This window comes from Dipodomys merriami, unplaced genomic scaffold (assembly GCF_024711535.1).
Source record: "Dipodomys merriami isolate MVZ:Mamm:240054 unplaced genomic scaffold, mDipMer1.0.p SCAF_11, whole genome shotgun sequence".
Classification (NCBI taxonomy): domain Eukaryota; kingdom Metazoa; phylum Chordata; class Mammalia; order Rodentia; family Heteromyidae; genus Dipodomys; species Dipodomys merriami.
In genome coordinates, this window is record NW_027202382.1 from 2,961,510 (window position 1) to 2,986,831 (window position 25,322).

At 39.0% G+C, this 25,322-nt stretch overlaps 1 protein-coding gene and 1 non-coding gene across 2 annotated transcripts in view; both read right to left on the reverse strand.

The window, feature by feature from the left end:
- Window positions 1-558: 558 nt before the first annotated feature.
- Haus6 (HAUS augmin like complex subunit 6) overlaps window positions 559-25,322 on the reverse strand; it is a 43,989-nt gene continuing 19,225 nt past the window's right edge. The window contains 10 exon segments of the mRNA XM_070007870.1: window positions 559-4,022; window positions 4,024-5,050; window positions 6,308-6,443; window positions 12,132-12,317; window positions 12,742-12,796; window positions 16,778-16,853; window positions 19,494-19,596; window positions 20,510-20,636; window positions 21,473-21,666; window positions 22,989-23,159. Of these exon segments, the coding sequence (XP_069863971.1) occupies window positions 3,962-4,022; window positions 4,024-5,050; window positions 6,308-6,443; window positions 12,132-12,317; window positions 12,742-12,796; window positions 16,778-16,853; window positions 19,494-19,596; window positions 20,510-20,636; window positions 21,473-21,666; window positions 22,989-23,159 (2,136 nt within the window). The 3' untranslated portion in view covers window positions 559-3,961.
- LOC138822426 (small Cajal body-specific RNA 8) lies at window positions 12,876-13,006 on the reverse strand. The gene has a single exon (XR_011370452.1). It is a non-coding gene; the product is annotated as a small Cajal body-specific RNA 8 (non-coding RNA).

The following is a 25,322-nucleotide window of genomic DNA, read 5'->3' on the forward strand; positions in this document are numbered from 1 at the left end:
ATCACTCACATTTTATTCCATCAAACATTTCTCAGGATCAATGGACTTGAATAATCATTAAGCCTGTGTAGACCTTCCCAAGGTACTACTAATCTCACCTTATTTGGTTAATACTAGAATGTCCCATACAGATCCAAAAGTGGTTTATTTCTTTAAAATGAAAGATAAAGGTATTGACTAAGGTTAACCACTTAGTGAAAATACATTAAAAACTCTTATCCTTATGTTCACTAACTGGATCCTAATAAGCTACCACTTTTGTCACTAAGGCTTACAGATTATTTAAAAAATCAAAATGGCTTCCCATAATTTGATGTTCCTTTGCAAATACCTGACAATTCAACTACATCATCTCTCTCCACAGAAAAATCCAAACAAGAGGTAGTTAGGATTTTTAGACCTTGAATATGGTGTGTGAAACTTCTAGGACATACTTAAGTTATAAATCTGTGACATGGAAGTATATCAATGGAAGTACATCATAAAATTAACTGGTTACTGCTTCAAGTCAAATTCTTTTGCATCAAGGCTCTTATTCAAAGTATTTTCTGTAAAAAGGAAGGAATAAACATTACAAAGAAAACTAGCAAAGATTCATAGTAGCAGATTCCTTAATTTAAAAAAGGTTTACATTGCAATTACTCTAAAACTTTTTTTCAAGTTTTCTCACATAAGTACCTCTTATTCAGACAACTTTTAAAAATACCAGCATCTAATTATCATGGGTAAATCAAAATGATATGGAATGAGTCTGAATTAACAAATCCAAATCTGTCCTAATGAGTTATTTAAACTCATAAGGATGTTCAAACATAAAAGTGAAAAAAATTCTAATTTAATGTATATGCCACTTGTTTTGATAATACTGTCATAGGCTGAACTGTGTCTTCCTTAAAGGTATGTTTTGAATTCTAACCCTAGTACCTCAGAATATAACATTATTTAGATAGCCAAAGAGAAATAATCAGCTACAGTTAGTTTATCACTGAGGTAGGGTAGGCCCTTAATTAGCTAGTATTAACAAGTATCCTTATAAGAAGAGACAAAGCCGGGTGTCAGTGACTCAAACTTGTAATCCTAGCTACTGAAGAAGCTGAGATCTGAGAACCGTGGTTCAATGCCAGCCCAGGCAGGAAAGTCCACAAGACTCTTAGCTCTAATTAACTACCAGAAACCACAAGTATCACTAAGGCTCAAATGGTAGAGCACTATTCTTGAACAAAAAAGAGCTCTGTGACAGTACCCAGGCCCTGAGTTCAAGCCCTAGGACCAATAGACAGGGAAAAAAATTCATGTGAAGATAAACACAAAGACTAAACTTAGGGTCTCCCAGAGGCTGGAAGGAGCAAAGAAGGATCCACTAGTGGTTTCAGAGTGGATGTGAACCAGCCAATACCTCAATTTTGCATTTCTAGTCTTTAGAACTTTTTTCTCTGGTGCCAATACTAGGGCTTAAACTCCACCCCTAGGCGCTGCCCCTTAGCTTTTTCTTCAAGGCTGGTGTTCTCCCACTTGAGCCACAGACATGTTTCTAACTTTTTGGTTATTAATTGGAAAAAAAAGAGTCTCACAAACGGGGCTGGGAAGGTAACTCAGTGGTAAAGTGCTTGGCTTGCATGCATGAGAGCCTGGGTTCGATTCCTCAGTACCACATAAGCAAAAAAAGCTGGAAGTGGTGCTGTGGCTCAAGTGGTAGAGCGTTAGCCTTGAGCTGAAGAGTTGAGGGACAGTGCCCAGGCCCAGAGTTCAGGCCCCATGACTGGCAAAAAAAAAGTCTCACAGACTTTCCTACCCAGGCTGGCTTTGAACCACAATCCTCAGTCTCCTGAATTGAAAAAGGTGTGAGCAACAAGCACCCACAGACAATAAATTTCAATATATCTGTTGGTTCTATTTTGTTATGACAACCTAAGAAACGAATACACTGACCCACCTTGCATTGTTTCTACTCCCCATTTCCATCACCAAATAGACCTCAAAGCAAATCCCAGATATACTACCACAAAAATGCTAAAGTAGTGGGGGAAGGGGGTACAGGTGGCTCACACCTGTAAAAAAAAAAAAGAAAGAAAGAAAGAAAAAGAAAAAAAAAGCTCAGGGACAGAGAGCCTTAACTCTGAGTTTAAACACACACACACACACACTCGCGCGCGCAATGTTTATCAATTTTCTTTTTTACTTTTACACACACACACACACACACACACACACACACACACACACACACACACACACACACACACACACGGAAGCAGTGTTTATCAATTTTCTTTTTTACTTTTTTGATGGAATCTCATGCATTTTGGTAGTGGCCCCAGCCACAGACTGTGATACTCTGATCTATGCCTCCCAGGTAACAGGATTAAAAATATGGTCCCAGGGCTGGGGGGTTTAGCCCAGCGGAAGGGCGCCCATCCGGCATGCAAGGCCCTGGGTTCGGTCCTCAGCCCTGAAAATAAAAAACATGATCCCAACTACACCTGGCTTATTTTGTTGAGAACTGGCTGGCCTCATTTTTGCCCAGACTGGCCTTAATCAACATGATCTTCCCAATCTCTACCTCCCAGTAGCTAGCCCAACCCTGTGTTTCTCAATTTTTTGGGGGGTGAGGTCGGTCGTGGGGCTTGAACTCTGGACTTGGGCGCTGTCCCTGCACTCTTCAGCTCAAGGCGAGTGCTCTACCACTTGAGCCACAGCGCCACTTCCGGTTTTCTAGTGGTTTATTGAAGATTTTCACAGACTTTCCTTCCTGCCTGGGCTGGCTTTGAACCATGATCCTCAGATCTCAGACTCCTGAGTAGCTAGGATTCCAGGCGTGAGCCACTGGTACCCGGCTATTTTTCTCTATTTTTTTTTTTTTGGGGGGGGGGTCGTGGGGCCTGAACTCTGGGCCTGGGCGCTGTCCCTCAGCTCTTCAGCTCAAGGCTAGCGCTCTACCACTTGAGCCACAGCACCACTTCCGGCTTTTTTCTTTTTGCTTATGTGGTACTGAGGAATCTAACCCACGGCCTCAGGCATGCAAGGCAAGTGCTCTACCACTGAGCCACCTTCCCAGCCCTGTTTCTCAATTTTTTAAAATCACTTTCCATTAGACAAAAAGATTCTGATATGATCTACTTTCAGTAGTTTACACTACAAAAGCAGTTAAGTTTGGGGGTTTGGGATTGTTTTTTGTTTCTGCTTCTGGCTCAAAGCAATTGTAAACTACACACACATATTCTGACAGTAACCATAAAATGAAGGTTCAAGCATCTCACCTTTGAAGGAATAAGGAATATGTTTTGTCACAGTAACAACCCAGATCATGGACTGGAAGCAGTTCAGGCAGTAAAGTACCCAAATTCAATTCTTAGTATACCCAAAAGAAAACAAAAACCAGCAACAAGATCATGCCAACAGATTTTGTTTTTGTTTTTGGTAGTCCTGCTGTTTGAATCAGGGTCTCATTGCCAAGCAGGTGCTCTACTACTAGAGCCATATCTCCAGATTTAATCCTTTGGCTTTATTAATTTGTTTTTCAGATAGGATCTTATACTAACTACCTGAGCTGGCCTCAAATTATGACCTTCCTGTCTGTGTTACATTATGAGAATTCAGCAAGCTAAAGGTTGAGGCAAGATGACTGAGAGTTGAGAACAGCCAAGTTTATATTATAGAGTCTGAATTATAGAGTGAAACACTGACTTAAAAAATTTTTTTCTTTCTTTAGATAGCCAAGCACTGGTGACTTACACCTGTAATCCTAGCTATTCAGGAGGCTGAGATCTGAAGATGGTGGTTCGAAGCTAGCCCGGGCAGAAAAGTCTCCATGAGACTCTTATCTCCAATTAACCACTCAAAAACTGGAAGTGGCACTGTGGCTCAAGTGGTAGAGTACTAACCTCCAGCACAAAGAGGTTAGAAAAAATTTCAACAAGTGAATATGTAGAGGGCTAGTTAAATCTTACCTTTAAATTAGAAGTTATCCAAGACTAAATGGTACTGTGTTCCTCAACTTTTCCTCCACCAGAAAAAGCTTCTGGTGATAGAGACTGCTTTCTTTCATCAAAAGACATAGATAAAGATGGCTTTGTACAGTCAGTTAGCAAATGATGAGTATCCAAAGAGTTTAGCATATTATCTGCTTGTATGTCTTTTGATACAGGGAACAATTCTAGTTTGTGTCTTTCAAGTGTTTCAGGATTAGAGAGGTGAGAGTCTTCTCTTATTTTGGAAAGAGATTTCTTCAGAACCTCAAATTTACTTCGAATAGTCTGTAAATTGAAATCTGATTCTGGAGTAGTCTGTCTTTTCCCCACAATATCTGGTAAATTGCCACTGGGAGTAGTCTGTCTTTTCACAGTATCTGGTAAAATGCCACTGTACACAGGACTATCTGGTTCCAGCTTAAAATTGATCTCAGAACTCCTAGAGCTGTTAAGACTTAGGCGACCAACTTCTGGAAGAGTCTCATTTAAAATGCTATAGTCGGTATCCTGAAGACTTTTAGAATTAACTCGACTTGATATCTGAAAAGAGTTCCATGGCATAGTTTTATGCACAGAAGGTTCAATATAAGAAGCTTGTGAGTGATCTAATATTTTAATATGTCCCCCTTTACTCCCATACCTCCTATCTGTTTTACTGCCTATAACAGGGGAGAGTGTCTCTGTTTGGCTAGTTTCTCTACTGCCTACACCAGGGGAGAACGTCTGTGTTTGGCTAGTTTCTAAGACCTTGGTTAGTAAAGCTGTATTCTCTAAATCTTGCTTATAAATTATTTTCTTATTTAGCAAATCTGACTGATCTTCTGTTGAGGGTTCACCTATATGACTGGTCACATGTGTTTGAGGCATGCTCCTGAGGCAATCTGAAACAACTTCCTCTTCAGGAAAATGAGATTGGTCAAAATCTGAGAAAAAAATGTCCATGCTAAATTCCCTTTGATTACACAATGCAGGTGAAGAGTCTGACAATACTTCTGTATGTTCATTATCCATCTGAACTGGTTGTGCACTTCTGTTATCTTCAACTTCAATAGCTTTTCTCCATGAGCTCCTAATTTCAGTTACTAATTAAAAAGAAAAAAAAAATTACTAATATCTCCATGGAAATTAAACATGATAAGACATTTTATTTCTAATAGTGAAAGTAAAGCCACATAAATACAATGTTCCACAATATAACAAACCTCAACATCAGAAAACTCCACCTCAATTATCAAATAAAGGTAAAGGCATATAACAAAAACTGTTCCTAAAGTTTATATATACTTTCACAAATACAAGTTATATACACTAAAAAGACATTTTTGGTTAGGTGCCAAGTAGCTCACACATATAATCCTAGCTACTCAGAAAACTGAAATCTGAGGATCACCATTCAAAGCCAACCAGGACAGGAAATTCCATGAAACTCCAATTACCCAGCAAAAAGCCAAAGCAGAGCTGTGGCTTGAGTGGTAGAATGCCAGTCTTGAACAAAAAGGCTGCAGGAGAGCACCCAGGATCTGAATTCAAGGACCACCACCACCAGCACAAATCTAAGAAAGATTGGAAGTGGTGCTGTGGCTCAAAGTGGTAGCCTTAAGCAAAAGCACTCAGGGATGGCACCCAGGCCCCAAGTTCAAACCCAACAACCAACAAAAAATAAATAAGTAAATAAAACATTTTCTTGTCAACTTAGGAAACTTTGCAGCCACTTATCTGTTACAACTATTCAACTCTGCCATTATAGCTTGAAAATAGCTAGAAACAATGTCATCTATTAACAAGGTTGTGTTCAGTGTTATTTTATTGACAACACAAGCAGGAGTAGTTTTAGCTCACATGATATAGTTTGCTGACAGCTAATCTAGACTTGCTTATTTTAGCCTGAAGTAAAACAGTAGTAAAAGAGAAAAGTTCAATCTATACTGATTACACAAGGAAACCAATATCAGGATATTGCCTATATGAACTCTTGGTCATAGAGGAAAAAATACATTGCACACTATTTGCAGAAGAATAAATATCTATGCACACATAATTTCTCACTAATACTTCTAGTTAGTAACTGGAAGAATACAACCTCCAGGCAAACCACAGACAAGACCAGACAGTCAGACAAACTTAAGTGATCAAAACACTGAAAAATGAAAATTGCAGTTTGGAATCAGCCCAGGCAGACAAATCTCTGAGACTCTGATATCCAATTAACCAGCAAAAAGCTAGAAGTGGCATGACTCAAAAAATTTTTTAAAAAAGTTCCAAAAGATCTGACACATAGATCTAATAGTGTGGTAATTTCTAAGGAAGAGGAAACAAGATAGGGAAGATTATTAACTTACTCAAGTTTTCTGGAGTTCGGGGAATTTGATTTCTTGTTAAGAAGGGGTTAGAAACTAGAGAGTCAATTAGTTCCTCTAATTTTATTTCTTTTCCTTCTGAAAGCTGTGGTGAATCAGATAAAACTACCCTGGCAACCTGAAACAGAAAAAAAAAGGAAAAATTAACAAGCCAACTGGTAGAATATAACAAAACTATTAAGAATATGATCTTTATAGCAGATCCTCTAATAGCAGGGAGCTATTTATATCTAGATGTAATCCTGTAAAGTAAAATGTAACAAAAAACTATTTTCTATTTTATCTTAAATGGATAGTCCATGATAAAGAACATAACAGATAAGCGACACCCCTGTGGCTCATGCCTGTAATCCTAACTACTCAGGAAGGTGAGATCCGAGGATCACAGTTCGAAGCCAGCCTAAGCAGGAAACCCTATGAGACTCTTCTAACAAACTACTCAAAAAAGCCAGAAGTGGCACAATGGCTCAAGTGACAGAGAACAGTACAGTGCCCAGGCCCAGAGTTCAAACCTCAGGACCAGCAAAAAAATAATAATGGTTAAGAATCTTTATACTTGGAAAGATTCAGGTGTACTTCCTAAAGTGATCTAAGCTATCTGCCATACCTCTGGGTTTTATCTATTTCCACTAAAGTGACTTTTGAGCTCTTTTAGCTCAAGGCTACCGTTCTACCACTTTTGAGCCACAGCTCCAAATCTGGTTTTCTGGTGGTTAATTGGAGGTAAAAATCTCACAGACTTGTCCTGCCTGGGCTGGCTTTGAACCACAATCCGCAGCTCTCAGCCTCCTGAGTAACTAAGATTACAGGCACCACTAGTGCCCGGTTAAAATGATAACTTTTAAGCAAGCAGATTAATTTTATAGTACATTTTCAGAATAACATCTCTATTAACAGAATACATTCTGATATATTTCTTTACCAAAAAACCTCATTATGTGACACAGTGAACAAGGAATAGGAATACATTCAAAAAGAAAAAAAATATGTGATATGAAAAATAGCACTATTAACTAAGTACTGTATCAGTAAAAGTAGAAAAAAATAACAAATTAAAATCTCTGCCCCTTGAGATTAAAAAAATAAACTTCCTAAAGCCATAATCAAACTGGCCCAAGAAAGCACAAAGTTTCTTAGAACTAAACACTAAATGCCCCATCTTTTTTAACTTTTTTTCATTATTATAAAAATGTTGTACAGAGGAGTTATAGTTACTTGAGTAGGGTAATGAGTACATTTCATAGCGAGCATTGTTACCTCCTCCTGTATTTTCCCCCTACCATCACTTCCCTCCCCACCTCCCCAACTCCTCCTGCACCACCCAACCCTGACATTGTAAAGTTTGTTTTCAATATAGTGTCCTGTACATCTCATTGTCACAATGGATCAGCCTGCATCCCCATTTAAACATTCTGAAATATCCCTTCCCCTCCCCAAATTACAAAAAGGTACAGAACAGCAGCATCAAATCCAGTGAAAACAGGGGTTATACCATGGGAAGAGAACATACAATAGAAATAAAAGAATCACATAGTGTATTGTAAGTACATTAAAAACACTAGAAGAGAAAAAAAAAAAACTTGTGTCCCTGTCTTGGGGTACATTATCTCATGTGGTTGTATGTACAAAGCTTTTGACCTACTCTGCTTGTCCTAGACATGTACTTACTAGTCACTGCAAACAAGGGAAACCATGGGATCCATGTTTCTTTAGGCCTGCATTACTTCACTTAATATGATTTTTTCCAAGTTACTTGAGCTGATGGGAAACTTTGGCAAAGTAGCAGCGTACAAAATTAACCCTCAGAAATCAATGGCTTTCCTGTATGCCAATAATAAGAAGAGCACGGCTGAAATTAGGAAAGAAAACCCTTTTGTAACAGCCCCACAAAAAATAAAATACTTGGGAGTTAACAAGAGGTGAAGGACCTGTATGACGAAAACCTTCAAAACCTGAAAATGGAAATCAAAGGAGAACTAAGCAAGTGGAAAAAAGCTTCCATGCTCCTAGATTGGGAGGATTAACATGGTGAAAATGGCAACACTACCAAAGGCTAGCTACAAATTCAATTCCATACCTTATCAACATTCCAACCTTATTCTTCAATGAAATAGAAGCAATCCAAAATTTCATATGAAACAATAAAAGACCCTGAATAGCAAAAACAATCCTTAGTAGAAAGAACAGTGCTGGAGGAATATCAACTCCAAACTTCAAACTCTACTACAAAGCCATAGTAACCAAAACAGCTTGGTACTGGCACAAGAACAGACCTGAGGACCAATGGAATAGGACTGAAGACCCGAAAGATACCCAGAAACCCATAGACACCTAATCTTTGACAAGGGAGCTAAATAAATAGAATGGATAGCTGGGCGCAGGTGGCTCACGCCTGTAATCCTAGCTACTCAGGGGGCTGAGACCTGAGGATCATGGTTCAAAGCTAGCCTGGGCAGGAAACTTCGTGAGACTCTTATCTCCAATAAATCACTAGAAAACCAGAAGTGGTTCTGTGGCTCAAGTGATAGAGTGCTCGCCTTGAGCTGAAGAGTGCACGGACAGTGCCGAAGCCCAGAGTTCAAGCCCCACGACCTACAAGAAAAGAAAAGAAAAGAAAAGAAAAGAAAAGAAAAGAAAAGAAAAGAAGACAGCCTTTTCAGTAAATGGTGCTGGCAAAATTGGTTAAACACTTGCAGAAAACTAAAACTAGATCCGTATATATCACCCTGCACCAGAATCAACTCCAAATGGATCAAAGACCTCAAAATAAAAGCAGACTCCATGAAAACATTACAGGAAGGAATAGGAGAAACTCTAGGGCTCCTTGGCACAGGCTGAAATTTTCTGAATAGAGACCTAGAAGCACAACTAATCAAAGAAAGATTGGACAAACTGGATTGCATGAAACTGTAGAGCTTCTGCATGGCAAAGGACTTAGCTAGCCAGAAAGCCCACAGCTGGGAGAAGATCTTCACTAGCCATACAATGAATGGACAAGGGCCTCATATTTAAAATATACTTGGAACTCAAAAAATTAAATCCCCAACAACAAATCCTCAAAGAAACAACTGCCCGATTAACAAATGGGCTAAAGACTTAAGAGAGAGACTTCTCTGAAGAGGAAATAAGAATGGCCAATAGGCCGGGCGCTGGTGGCTCACGCCTGTAATCCTAGCTACTCAGGAGGCTGAGATCTGAGGATCGCGGTTCAAAGCCAGCCCGGGCAGGAGAGACCGTGAGACTCCTATCTCCAATAAAACCACCAGAAAACCGGAAGTGGCGCTGTAGCTCAAGTGGTAGAGTGCTCGCCTTGAGCTGAAGAGCTGAGGGACAGCGCTCAGGCCCAGAGTTCAAGCCCCATGACCGACAAAAAAAAAAAAAAAAAAAAAAAAAAAAAGAATGGCCAATAGACACATGAAGAAATGCTCAACCTCCCTAGCCATAAAAGAAATGCAAATCAAGACAATGCTGAGATTCCACCTCACCCCAGTTAGAATGGCTATAATCAAGAAATCTAATAACAGATGCTGGAGGGGATGTGGCCAAAAGGGAACCCTACTGCATTGTTGGTGGGAATGTAAAGTTGTTCAACCACTCTGGAAAGCAGTATAGAGGTTCCTCAAAAGACTCCACATAGAGCTCCCCTATGACCCAGCAGTCCCACTTTTGGGCATTTACACAAATGATCACAAACAAGGTCATACCAAAGCTACCAGCACAACCATGTTTATCGCAGAATTATTTACCATTGCTAAGATATGGAACCAACTCAGATACTCCTCAGTAGATGAATGGATCAAGAAAATGTGATATATATATATACACACAATGGAATTCTATGCCTCTGTCAGAAAGAATGACATTGCCTCTTAGGAAATGGAAAGACTTGGAATAAATGCCCCATTTTAAACACATTAATAAAATGTAATTTCACTTTACTTTGTTTTATGAGATAGTAGGATGTTCCTCTTCTCTCCTATCATGTTCTACTAATTTAAACCCTACCAACTAGAAAATGTAACTTGCTTTCCACAGTTAGGGGGGGGAAAAAAAGACATCTTTTCTGTAATGTGGTCAATAAAGATATTAGGACTTTGGAGACTCAGAAGTATTTAGAAACCCTACAACTGGGCTGGGAAGTTGGCTCAGTGGTAGAGTGCGTGCCTCGCATGCATGAGCCCGGTTTCAATTCCTCAGCACCACATAAGCAGAAAAAGCCGGAAGTGGCGCTGTAGCTCAAGTGGTAGAGCGCCTGCTCGCCTTGAGCTGAAAAGCTGAGGGACAGTGCCCAGACCCAGAGTTCAAGCCCCCACAATCGACCAAAAAAAAAAAAAAAAGAAACCATACAACTGACCGGCATATTACAAACAAGAAAAATGAGCGGCATTTAGTTCTCTTTCATGTAAACAATGCTCATTTAGTTTAATCACAGTCAGTATAAAGGAGGAAACTCCAAAACCTAGATTCATGTGCATAAACCCAAATATGCTTTACATCATTCTGAAATAAAAAATATATAACCAGTGGCCCAATGCCTATAATTCTAGCTACTTAGGAAACTGAAATCTGAGAATCATGGTTTGAAGCCAGCCTCAGTCTGTAAGACTTCCAATTAACCACTTAAAAGCTGAAAGTGGAGCTAGAGTTCAAGTGGTACAGCACCAGCCTAAGCATAAAATCTCAGGGACAGCATCCAGGCCCTAACTTCAAGCTCCTGGACCAGCACACCTACACAAAAAAAGAAACTGAGGCCGGGCGCTGATGGCTCACACCTATAATCCTAGCTACTCAGGAGGCTGAGATCTGAGGATTATGGTTCAAAGCCAGCCCGGGCAGGAGAGACCGTGAGACTCCTATCTCCAATAAACCACCAGAAAACCGGAAGTGGCGCTGTAGCTCAAGTGGGAGAGCGCTCACCTTGAGCTCAAGAACTGAGGGACAGCGCCCAGGCCCAGAGTTCAAGCCCCACGACCGACAAAAAAAAAAAAAAAAAAAGAAACTGATTTTCTCCAAATTCAAATAATGCTAAGGTATATTGTGGAATATGTAATAAAAATGTCACTGAATAGCTTGAGAAGTTTGTGTAAATTCCATAGTACTGAGCAGTAAAAGGAGGATGCAGTCAATACCATTAAGGGACAAGGCTAGCTGGAAAAATGAAGTTCATTAATAGCAATGCATTTAATTTAAAAATATTTATGAAGCAAAAACAACCTATGCTCAGTGGTAATACTGAATGTTATGCTAATGTTAAAAAAAGGAAGCAACAAACACAAAGCATTGACAAAATATTTAACTATAATCACTGGTTATATTTACCAAAAAAATTATGTAATAATTAATGTTACAGTTTTGACTGAGAATTGTAGTATGGAAAGTAGATTTTAAATTCTGGATGTAATGTTAACAAGTTTATTTTTTATTTTTTGGGTCTGGTCGTGGGGCCTGGACTCTGCTTGGGCGCTGTCCCTCAGCTCTTCAGCTCAAGACTAGTGCTCTACCCCTTGAGCCACAGCGCCACTTCGGGCTTTTCTTTTTGCTTATGTGGTGCTGAGGAATCGAACCCAGGGCCTCAGGCATGCAAGGCAAGCGCTCTACCACTGAGCCATCTTCCCAGCCCCTGTTAACAAGTTTATATGAAATCTATTCATACTTTTTTTTTTCAAAGTCTAAGTTTGCTTTAATAACGATTTTTATTATCCACAGCTGCTTTTACCTCAAATTATCGATTACTCAGTAATTAAGTGTATTTCACTTCTGAGCCCAACAACAATGAGTAATAACATATTAACAGTCTTTTTCTGACCTCTTCTACCAGATGATCTTGTTCTTTTTGGAATGGATCACTATTTTTGGCTGTCAGAGATTGTTCAGATGGACTATTATCTGTATTTTTTACAATGTCTGATACAGAGGAGACTTCCAATTCAAATTCTGGTACATTCTTAGAAAGAGTTTCATTTTTCTCTTTGGGAGTTCTCATTTTTATATCCTGAAGAAAAAGAAACATGTAATGTTAAAATCTTAATAATCATAACTGACCTTGAAATTTCCTTCACTAGCAGGACACAGGTAAAAAGTACTTTTTTAAATTGGAACAATATTTTATTATTTAGACCAAGCTTACTTCAAACTCAAAATCCCCCTTCCTCAACCTCTTGGGCAATGGGATTTCAGTCAGAAACACACACCCAGCAAAAAGTTTATTACTATTATTAATAATTACATGTTCACTAGAGGAATAAAGCAATTCCAATACTCCCACTTAGCAAAAGAAAATTAAGGTAAGGATAATATAAAATGTATAAATAGTCAGAAATATGAAAATAAAACAAGTTTAACTAAGCTGTTAATTAGAAAATTAATAATACGGTTTAGTTTAGCCAGGATTAAGTGAAAAGTGTTTTAGACTATACCTTTGTACTACTTCTATCTGGTGATGAAATGGGTTGCAACAGGAAAGAGGCAGTGCTAAAAGGAAAAATGACAACAATTCAAGTTATAAGAAGGAAAATGTCCATTCACACAATGAATCTGAATAGTGTAAATAAACTGTCTGCCCCGTATCTGTCCGTTCCGATTTCACTCAATTCGTCCCGGTCATCGAAAGGCAGCTTATTCTAGGGAGGCATGGTGGCAATTAGAGCAATATTCCAGCCCAATTTGTGTATCAGCCTCCCAATTATAAACATTTTACTTGGTATAGATTTAAGTCAACAGTATTTCTTAAAGAGTATAAAGTTTGATGAACACCCAAATACTTGAATACAACTTAAACAACAATTAACTAAAGCTACATGATTACAATGTCCTCAGGGTCCAGATCATAGAATTTCATCATTGAACAGAGGCTTTAAAATTATTCTGGCCAGGTATGATGGTATACACTTCAGGGATCAGGACCTTGAGGTTAAACTTTGTGTCCCCAGATATCACCTTCAGGAACTTCCTTTCACCGCATACACCCACTTAGCAAAATACAAAGTAGCCCCAATGGTTGCAATCCCTGTTTACAGAAAGGAAGGAGAGAAACAGATGGCAGCAACCTGGCTTCAATGAAGCAGAACTCAAGATTGCTTGTAGAAATTCCAGCGAAGCCTGCTTCCTTGAAGGAGAACATGAGGTTTTTCCATTACATACATGAAGCAGGAAAAGCGCTCTTGGGTTGGGCCCAGGGAGTACTACTAAAAGAAGCTCAGAAGACAATGTGACTCATGTGACTCTCACCTGATGCCCTCCCTTGGCCCTGTGGCCAGTCCATGTCTGGCCAAGTGGTGCCACCTTCTATTACCTACCTTTTGGATGGGCTAAGCAGGAACATTACTAGCCTTGCAACTCTAATCCCATATTCATTACTGCAACATCTTGGCATTTGACCCAATACTTAATTCACACCTATCCAGCCAGCCACTGTAGTTCATTAGCCTCAGTGGTTGAGTGGCCTCTTTCCACAGTTCTATCCTGAAGAGCTTGCCATACCCTAGGAGCATCACTATACAGCTGCAATCAGGAGCCAGGTTACAGAAAGTGTCTGGGAATCCAACTGCGGCAAGTACTTCTGGACCTCACCCAAAGAGAAACCCCAACCTCCAGGAAATAGAGACACAGTAAGTCAGTATCCTGTAACAGCAATTGGAATCGGAACCCCATTATCATTCACTTCAGTCTTTGAGACCTCTGACAGGCCAAGCAGGCCACAGAAGACTGGATCCCTGAACCCTGGCCTTGAGGCAGTGCCCATGAGGCCCATTTAGACCACCCAAATCTCCTACACCAACCAAACCCTTCCTTCAAGTCCACTTGGGTTTGTGCCAGGCCTAGGGACAAACCGCTCAAATGCAAAAAGCCCTATGTATCATTCCAATTGTTTCTATGGCTCCTCAGAGCTCCCCACCATGATGCTCCAGCCTATTCCTGCTTCTGCCCTTGCTGAACTTATTGCTTTCCTTATCCTGTATATTATTGCTGGTCCATTTATGGGACTGAATACCAACACCGTTTTAATCTTCAAAAAACATATTTAACCTTTAATAAAGTTTCAAAAAAATTAAACAGAGCCAACAAGTCTATGGACCAACACCACTAAGAAACCACCACTAGATAGGAGTGATAAAGTTCTCCTTTCTCAAATACTATTCCCAGGCACAAATATAGTACTTAATAATGCAATACAGCTGACAGTGAACAAATGTAAAGTCACTTTGAAGATGGGATTTCTGTAAGTGACAATTATTTTTATTTAAATATCATTTTGTGGAGCTTTCTAACAGTGAATATCACAATCAAGACAACTTTATAGCAACCACTGCTCAATCTACTCCTTATACACTTGCCATGGTTAGATTGAGGACAGTGAAATCCTAGCACTGTTAACAAGATTAAAAATCAAAAGACAGGTGCCAGTGGCTCACATCTGTAATCCTAGCTAAGGAGGCTGAGATCTGAGGATCTCAGTTCAAAGCCAGCCCAGGCAGAAAAGTCTGTAAAACTCTTATTTCCAATAAACCACCAGAAAACCGGAAGTGGCGCTGTAGCTCAAGTGGTAGCGCTAGCTTTGAGCTAGCCTGAGGGACAGTGCTCAGGACCAGAGTTCAAGCCCCACAACTGACCAAAAAAAAAAAAAAAAAAAATCAAAAGACAAAATGTTGATACTATTGTGGGAATTTATCCAAATAAGAGAGCACTTCCAAAAGAGAATGAAAGTTAACATGTTTTTCACAGAAGTAAAAGCCTGGGGCAAAACTACAACTCTATTTGTAAGTGCTATAAGCTGGGGGGCTGGTGGCTCACACCTGTAATCCTAATTACTCAAGAGGCTGAGATCTGAGGATTGGGGTTCAAAACCAGCCTAAGCAAGAAAGTCTGTGAGACTCTAATCTTCAATTAACCACCAGAAAATCAGAAGTAGAGCTTGAGCAAAAGAACTAGAACAGTGCCCTGAGTTAAGCCCCACAACTGGGGGGAAAAAGAGGAATAACTGCTATGTTAAAAAGCCATAATTAGAGGAAAATAGTTAATTTACTATAACTGAATATACACATGCAAAAGAGCTAAGCTTTGATTAGAACTCAGTTTTTATATAAGACAAAATCTAGAAAGAAAAAAATCTTGAGAAGTGGATTAGAAAAGGGATCAGCCAATGTGGAAGACTGATGAGTTCAAGGCCAATATAATGAAATTCTGAGTGAGTCAAAAAGAGAAAAGGAGAGAAAAAGACTGAAACTTGAGAGAGAAAATCTGACAAGTAATTTGCTAAAAATGATAGCCAATGTTTCATCTTTACTACTGTCAAAACATACCTACAGATAAAATAGAAAAAATTATAAAGGTAAGAGATTAGGGCTGGGAAGGTGGCTTAGTGGTAGAGTGCTTGCCTTGCATACATGAGGCCCTGGGTTCGATTCCTCAGCACCACATAAGCAAAAAGAAAAAAAGCCGGAAGTGGTGCTGTGGCTCAAGTGGTAGAGTGCTAGCCTTGAGCTGAAGAGCTGAGGGACAGCGCCTAGGCCCAGAGTTCAGGCCCCACGACTGGACCCAAAAAAAAAAAAAAAAAAAAAGATAAGAGATTAGAATTTGATTTCTATCAGTAAGGACACTTAGGTGGCATATATGAAAACTCATACTGTCCTATATTTGAAATTCAGTAAAGGAGAAATGTAAAGATTAAAAGTCAAAAAGTCTCAAAAGGCTCCAGAATAGTTTCAAAACAGTTTACATACTTAAGAAGGCAAAATGTTCCAATCTCCCCTTATGTAATTTCCTTAAAATCCAATATTTAGATAAAAAATAATAGTGTAAAATATCTCATTCATTATAAATGGTAATACTTTCCCCAATATATGGGTCAGTATTAGAAAAATAGTGTTTATAGCCGGGCGCCAGTGGCTCACGCCTATAATCCTAGCTACTCAGGAGGTTGAGATCTGAGGATCTCGGTTCAAAGCCAGCCCAGGCAGGAAAGTCTGTGAAACTCTTATCTCCAATAAACCACCAGAAAACTGGAAGTAGTGCTGTAGCTCAATTGGTACAGTAGCCTTGAGCTGAAGTGCTGAGGGACAGCGCTCAGGCCCAGAGTTCAAGCCCCATGACCGACCAAAAAAAAAAGAAAAAGAAAAAGAAAAATAGTGTCTAGTTAATTATGACCTATTCTAACTGATAGGAGTTTGGAAACTGACAAAGGACTAAATTAATACAAGATATCAATGTGTTGGGCTGGGAATGTGGCTTAGTGGTAGAATACTTGCCTCGTATGCATGAGTCCTTGGCTTCAATTCCCCAGCACGACATAAGCAGAAAAAGCCGGAAGTGGCCCTGTGGCTCAAGTTGTAGAGCTGAAGAACTTGAGCTGAAGAGCTTGAGCTGAAGAGCTCAGGGACGGCGCCCAGGCCTAGAGCTCAAGCCCCATGACCGACAAAAAAAAAATTATCAATGTGAAAACCAAATTTACTTTACCTATTATGGACTAGATCACACACAGCTCCCAGGGATTCAATGTCACCATTTTCTTGTTTATGTTGCTTATGTGTATCTGAAGTAGAAAACAATTATTTTTAGTTATGTTCACACATTCTAATATTCAAGGATCTCTTAGAATTCTTTCTAATTTTATTTTCCCAAAGCTAGGGTTCAAAACATGTTTTTCCTCATGCTAGGCAAGGACTCTACCACTGAGCTATATCCCGTTGTCTGAAATAACTTCTAAAATTTTCCCAACAAGTGGGGTGCTGGTGGCTCATACCTGTAATCCTAGCTACTCAGGAGGCTAAGATCTGAAGATCTTGGTTCAAAGCCAGCCCAGGAAGGAAAGTCCATGAGACTCTTATCTCCAATTAACCACCAGAAAACCGGAGTGGCACTGTGGCTCAAGTGACAGAACACTCACCTCTAACTGAAGAGCTCAGAGACAGCACCCAGGCCCAGAGTTTCAAACCCCAATACCAATGGGAAAAAAAAAAAAAAATCCCAACAACAGTAATGGAAGGGTGACACTGATGGGAATACATTTGTACTTATGTAGAAATGTCATAAAGTCCCCCTGGTACAACTGATATATACTAAAATAATAATAATAATAACAGCCGGGCGCTGGTGGCTCACGCCTGTAATCCTAGCTACTCAGGAGGCTGAGATCTGAGGATCGCGGTTCAAAGCCAGCCCAGGCAGGAGAGACCGTGAGACTCCTATCTCCAATAAACCACCAGAAAACCAGAAGTGGTGCTGTAGCTCAACTGGTAGAGCGCTCGCCTTGAGCTGAAGAGCTGAGGGACAGCGCCCAGGCCCAGAGTTCAAGCCCCACGGCCAACCAAAAAAAAAAATAAATAAATAATAATAATAATAATAACAACAGATAAATATAAACTTAAATCTCTCAACAAATAATAGCCTGGGACTGAATTCTAGAAGACCATTAAAGAACACCAAGGCTCTTCAAACTATTCCTCAAAATATATAGTGGGGCCAGGTGCCATGGCTTATGCCTATAATACTAACTACACAGGAGGTTGAGATCTGAGGATCACAGTTCAAAGCCAGACCAGGCAAGAAAGTCCGTCATACTCTTTTTTTTTTTTTTTTTGGGGGGGAGGGGGGGTCTGGTCATGGTGCCTGAACTCTGGGCCTGGGCACTGTCCCTCAGCTCTTCAGCTCAAGGCTAGCGCTCTACCGCTTGAGCCACAGCACCACTTCTGGCTTTTTTCTTTTTGCTTATGTGATGCTAAGGAATCGAACCCAGGACCTCAGGCATGCAAGGCAACCGCTCTACCACTGAGCCACCTTCCCAGCCCCAAGTCTGTCATACTCTTATCTCCAATAAATCACCAGAAAAACCAGAAGTGGAGCTGTAGCTCAAGCTGCACTGAAGAGCTGAGTGACAGGGCGCAGGCCCAGTTTCAAGCCCCAAGAATGACAAAAAATAAGTAAATAAATAAATATAGCACAGAAGAATTCAACAAAAAAGAAAACTACAGGCCAAGTTCCCTAGTAAACACAGGTTGAGCTGCAAAAAGTTTTTAGAAAAAATTTTTTAACTAAAACATAAAATGACTGTTATATGTATAAGGCTATATTTGAGTTCCCAAAAATTAACATAATGCTGGGCACAATGGCTCATATATAGAATCCTAGCTACTCAGGAAGCTGAGATCTGTGGATGATGGTTTGAAGACAGCCTGGGCATGAAAAGTCTTTAAGACTCTTATCTCCAATTAACCACTAAAAAAAGTCTGAAGTTAAGCTATGTCTCAAATGATTCTGAAAAAGCAGAGGGACAGTGCCCAGGCCCTGAGTTTAAGCCTCCCACCCCCACCCCCAACACACATTTACACAAGAAACGTAACCGACTATAATTTTTCAGTGTTATTTAACTATGTTTAAGTATACAGATCACAAGCCAGGCGCCAGTGGCTCACACCATTAATCCTAGCTACTCAGGAGGCTGAGATCTGAGGATCGCAGTTCAAAGCCAGCCCAGGCAGGAAAGTCCGTGAAACTCTTATCTCCAATAAACCACTAGAAAACTGCAAGTGGCGCTGTGGCTCAAGCAGTAGAGCGCTCGCCTTGAGCTGAAAGAATGCAGGGACAGTGTCCAAGCCCAACGTTTAAGCCCATGACGGACCAAAAAAAAAAAAAAAAAGTATACAGATCACATAATTAGCACATAAGCCAACAAAATTGCAACTGTATTACTTAGCTTACTTTAGAGCAGCATATTTGCATATAATCCTATCATTGAATTATATGTGCCACTACTATACTAATAATGGGAGAAAGAATTAAAACATGAAGGCACTGCCAGCAAGGAGTCTGTCTATGATAATGATAAGTAAAGCCAGACACAAAAGGCCTCATTTTATATGCATGACTTAATTTATATGAAGTAGCCAAAACAGGCAAATTCAGAACCAGAAAGTGTATTACAGGCTGCAAGAGACAAGGGTAGTAGAAAATGAGGAATGATTACTTCATGGATAAGGGGCCCCTTTTAGATGACTATGTTCTAGAACTAAAACATGGTGAGGATTACATAACATTTTACTAAATGCCATTGTGCTGTCCACTTTGCGATGACTAAAATGGTAAAAGTAAGTTATGTACATGTCACTATATAACCGAGTAAAGGGGACAAAAAATATAAAGAACTATAGTAATAATGAAACCAACAACAACCAACCTGGAAGTAAAGCAGGGTACTGAGACAGAATACTCTTTTCATACACTTCCTCTGAGACAGGATCAAATGAAAGGGGAGACATGGGTGGTAGGAGATTCACAGCCTTAAAACAGAATGAAGCATTTAATAATTATAGTAATAACAATACTAGTGAATCTATGACTAGGTATTTCTTCTATTAAAAATTTATCAAATACATATCTTGTAACTACTTTCAAATTTTAAAATATTCTTTTTTTTGAGTCCGGTCGTGGGCCTGAACTCTGGGCCTGGGCGCTGTCCCTCAGCTCTTCAGCTCAAGGCTAGCACTCCTCCACTTGAGCCACAGCGCCACTTCCAGCTTTTTTCTTTTTGCTTATGTGTTGCTGAGGAATCGAACCCAGGGCCTCAGGCATGCAAGGCAAGCACTCTACCACTGAGCCACCTTCCCAGACCAAATTTAAAAATATTCTAAGCAAAAGAGTTACAGCCAGGTGCTGGTGGCTCATGCCTGTAACCCTAGCTACTTAGTAGGCTGAGATCTGAGGATCACAGTTCGAAGACAGCTGGGCAGATAAGTCCCCATCAGACTCCTATCTCTAATTAACCCCTCAAAACTGGAAGTGGAGGTGTCAAAGTGGTAGAGCAAAAAAGCTCAAGAACAATACCTAAGTCCTGAGTTCAAGCCCCCATAACCAAGAAAAACAAAAAGTTGCTTTATTTTCCAAGTATGTCTCAAACATTGAAATAGCTTATATCAAGGGTAAATCTCATTTTCTAATATAGCCATCTGAATTTTAAGATATTAACTATAAATGACAATAATAGCTTATTAAAAATTCTTCTCTGTACTTAGAAAAATTACAGAAACTGAAGCATTTGAACTTTAGACCCAAGATTTAAAAAAACGTAAGTATATATGCTTATGAATACATATATAGTATGTGTGTATGTGTATAATTTCTAGGTTACTTTTAACATAAGTCAACTTTGACAAAATTAAACTACTCTCCATAAGACACATCAACATTACTTACTGGAGTGCAACCTTTAATGAGACTGAAAGGAGATAGGCCAAGGCTTTCTTCCCATTTCTTATGCCATTCTCTTTGCTTTTCAGTAATAGAATGCCTTATATCTGTGAGGTCTTCCTTTATTTTATACCTATGACAGCATAAAAAGTAACTTTATTCAAAAGAAAAATATGTAGTAAAATATAAGAAAACAATATACTAAGGAAGTGGAAGAAAATCAAATTGAGAATTCAATGAGCAAACTGTATATAAATTGAATAAATCGCACAAATTATTATGAACATAAAATACCTCTTCTGTTAAAACCAGAGGACCCAGGATCTTGCATTTGCTAGACAGGCTATCTAACACTTACGTCATACTCCTAGCCTAAAATTACTTACTTTTCATTAATTTATTTTTGCTGTACTGTAGAATACTTGGTAAACAGGTGCTCTATTTAAGCCAAGTCTCTAGCCCTGATTTTTAAAACATAAAGCTTTTCGTAGCTCTAATGTGTCAGAGTCCTATTTTTATTCTTTGTTGTCTACTATTAACTCCCAGTCTTTCTAATCAAATGGAAAACTTTTATTTATTTATTTTTGGCCAGTCCTACGGCTTGAACTCGGAGCCTGGGCACTGTACCTGAGCTTCTTTTGTTCAAGGCTAACATTCTACCACTTGAGCCACAGTGCCACTTCTGCCATTTTCTATTTATGTGATACTGAAAAATTGAACCCAGGGCTTCATACACACTAGGCAAGCACTCTACCATATGCCACATTCCCAGCCCTGAAAAACTTCCTTGAGACTCAATTTCTTAAACACAACAAAAGTTAAGTATATACATAATTTATTACAAATAAAAAAACCTTGTCCTTTCTATCTAACATGTATCTCTAGGAGTTGATTATATAAACCTTTAAAGTACTAAGAAAACTATCCTACTCTTTCCTAGTGAAATAAAGGGAGTTCTTTCTAGTGTACCTCATTTGCTTCAGATCTGACAATCTTTCCCTCTGGAATTTGGTCTCTTTTTCAAGGTAGTGAAGGTCTATTGTCAATCTTTCTTGATCAGCCTGATGACGTTCATAATTCATTATTTTCAAAACTTCATTTAACAACTGAATAACAGTTAAGAGGTTCAATTTTCCAGCCTCATAAACGTTTCCTATGTGCAGCTAAAGATAAAGGGGCAAGGGGAAGTAGAGAATTATAGCTTCTTATGACAGAAAACTGTTACATAAATATGCTTTTTACTCTGATACTCTTCCCTTGGGGAATAAAAAAAAAATCAAATACCAACTAAAACATAAAATTACACAAATAATTTAAATTCACTGAAGAATTACTATGCTCTGTGATTTTTTTATATTATGCAAAATATTGAAATATTGAAATATTGAAAACTAGAAGAAATACAAGCTTATACATCGTGCTTTTTATGTACTCTAAAATTGATGTCATGTTACCTATTAAAGCAACATGAGAGTCACAACACTTTATTTTTGTAACTTCACACTAGCATCAGTATCATGTTATGGTAGGTACTATAAACAATGCTGCCAAAAAAAAAGCTAACTAGATGGCAATGTCTTATATACATATATAAGATAAATGGAGTTTGGGTGACTTGCTATACTAGAAATATAGAAGACTAGTAATATTCTGTACAGGAAGCTGTAAGCTATGAAATAGTAAGAAAATATAGATATATTTCTAATGAAGAAAAGCAAACTGGGAATGAAAGGAACCATAGAGAACTCTTGCATTTCAAGCTAAGTAGAGAAAAGGAAACCAGTGGGAAAAACTGAAATCAGCAGTATGGAAACAGAGTAGAGATGGACATCACAAAGCTACAGTAAGACTTTAAATAAATAAGTAAAACTGTAAAAGAATACTTAATAAAACCAAGATACAAAAAATTAGAGGAAAGCCAGGCGCTGGTGGCTCACGCCTGTAATCCTAGCTACTCAGGAGGCTGAGATCTGAGGATCACGGTTCAAAGCCAGCCCGGGCAGGAGAGACTGTGAGACTCCTATCTCCAATAAACCACCAGAAAATCGGAAGTGGCGCTGTAGCTCAAGTGGCAGAGCGCTCGCTTTGAGCTAAAGAGCTGAGGGACAGTGCCCAGGCCCAGAGTTCAAGCCCCACGACCGACCAAAAAAAAAAAAAAAAATTAGAGGAAGGAAACTTTGAAAAAAGATTTTTAGAGAGGATGGCTTTAGCAACAGGAGATCATAGCTATTCTCTTTAAACATGTATAAACAACTAGTATAGAACATCTTCCTAAGTAAGTTTATACTTCCTACACATATGATATAGTGTGACCAAGTACAAGAGCTAATCACACCTTTAACAATAACCTTCTTCATGAAGATTTTTCTAGATATATTTATAAATTTTGAAAGAAAAAGAAAAACATTTGGAGAAAAACAATATATATTAATTGTATGCAATTTTTAGCATTTTCCCAAAAGCTTTAATAATATCAAATGCTTACCTGACCCATTTGTTTCTCAATTTTGTCAAGTAAAATCCTTGGAATATTAAGAACAACATCAGTTCCATCTAAAGTATAATGATTGACAAGACCAAGAACTGAACTAACAACTTCTCTTTCTTTTTCTAAAAGTATGAGTGTTTCATTCACTAAAGTCCACAAAGACTGAACCTTTGAAAAGAGACAAACAAAATATTAAAAAAGTCCATACAGAATCTGTACATATTTTAAAGAAATAAATGTAAGCATCCAAGTAGTACAATGCTTGCCTAGCAAGTACACGGCCCTGCCTTTCACCCCAGACCCACCAGGATGAGGAGGGGAGGAAAGAGAAATGTAACAATAAATATCTGCTTGCACTAAGCAACAGGCTGATTTCCAGTTAGAAATTTTTTTAAGTAATTGTACTTTAATACTTTAGAAGTACCAATACTACTTCTAAAGGGGTTTAGAAACTGAAGAAATTTTTTTTTCCTGGTCTTGGGGCTTGAATTCCGGGCCTGGACACTGTCCTTCAGCCTCTTTGTGCTCAAGGCTAGCACTCTGTCACTTGGGCTACAATGCCACTTTTAGCTTTAGCTGAGTAATTTATTGGAGAGAAGAGTCCCAGATTTTTCTTCCCAGGCTGGCTTCAAACCATGATCCTCAGCCTCCTGAGTAGCTAAGATTACAGATATCAGTCACCAGTGCACAGCTGAAGAATTTTTTAAGAGAATCTAGCTCACTATAATTTATAATATTCAGACAAACACTAAGATACAATTAGCAATTCCTGTATTCTGACATGGTTTCAATGTAATAGAGATTTTAAGGAGAAATAATAAAAGATTTCAAAGAGAAAAAAACTACTATATATATCTCATTCAGAAGAGTTAAAATATAAATAACTGAGTTTTTTGGGGTTTTATTTGGGGGTAAGGGGTAGTAGGGCTTGAATTCAGGGCCTGGGTACTGTTCTTAAGCAAGCTTTTTTGCTCAAGGCTGCACTCCACCACTTGAGCCACAGCTACAGTTTCCCAATGGTTAACTGGAGATAAAAGTCTCACAGACTTTCCTGCTCAGGCTGGCTTTGAACTGTGATCCTAAGGGGAGAAAAGAGGGAAAGAAAGGGAGGGGAGGGAAGGGGAGCAAACAGGGAGGAAGGGAATTCTTAAGCATATATTAATATTAACATATTTTCACTAAAATTCATATAAGCATATTCACAGTAGGATACTCATCAAAGACTTAGTTAAACTAGAGAAGTTTAAATGATTTATTATGTTGCATGGTAACCAATTTTTTTAAACAAACTTTTTTATTTTTTCTGTCAGTCCTGGGGCTTGAACTCTTATACTGTCCCTCAGCTCTTCAGCTCAAGGCTAGTGCTCTATCACTTGACCCACAGCACCATTTTCGGCTTTTTCTACTTATATGGTGCTGAGGAATCAAACCCAGGGCCTCATGCACGCAAGGCAAGCATTCTACCACTGAGCCACCTTCCCAGTCCTACTAATTATTAATAATACACATTTCAAAATTGTTAAAGTAGATCTTAAAAAACAATAACTTGGTGAAGACATATGCTAATTAGCTTGACTGTATCTTTCTATAATGTTTAGAGCACAACACTGCACACCATAAATATATAGTTATGTCTTATTTTTAAAAATTTTAATAGTATTCAGAGAACTTCTATGTACAAACTGGAATTAATAGTCTAAAAGAACATCCTGAAAAAAAAAGAACATCCTGGCACCAGGGCTCATGCCTGCAATCCTAGTTACTCAAGAGGCCAAGATCTGAGGATCTAGGTTTGAAGTCAGCTGGGGCAAGAAAGTCCCCAAGACTCTTATCTCCAATTAATCACAGAAAAGGCCAGAAGTGGTGCTGTGGCTCAAGTGGTAGAGCACTAGCCTTAAGCAAAAGGATTGGAAGGGCAGTGCTTAGGCCCAGAGTTCAAGCCCCAGGACTGGGGGGAGGGGGGAAAGGGAGGGGGAACCTTAAAAAACTGGAAACAGGGCTGGGAAGATGGTTCAGTGGTAGAGCATGAGGCCCTGGGTTCGATTCCTCAGCACCACATAAGCAAAAAGAAAAAAGCCAGAAGTGGCGCTGTGGCTCAAGTGGAGGAGCACTAGCCTTGAGCTGAAGAGCTGAGGGAGCCCAGAGTTCAGGCTCCACAACTGGACCCAAAAAAAAAAAAATGTTGCAAAGCAAGATAAAGCTGTTCTCCAAAGGAAGATTCATTGTCTAGCAACTGGTGATCTCAAGATAATGTTTCCTGATGATTCTACAATCATTCGTGATCTGGTTCTTATTCTTCTTGTCAGAAATTTTCTTGTTAATGGATTAGTC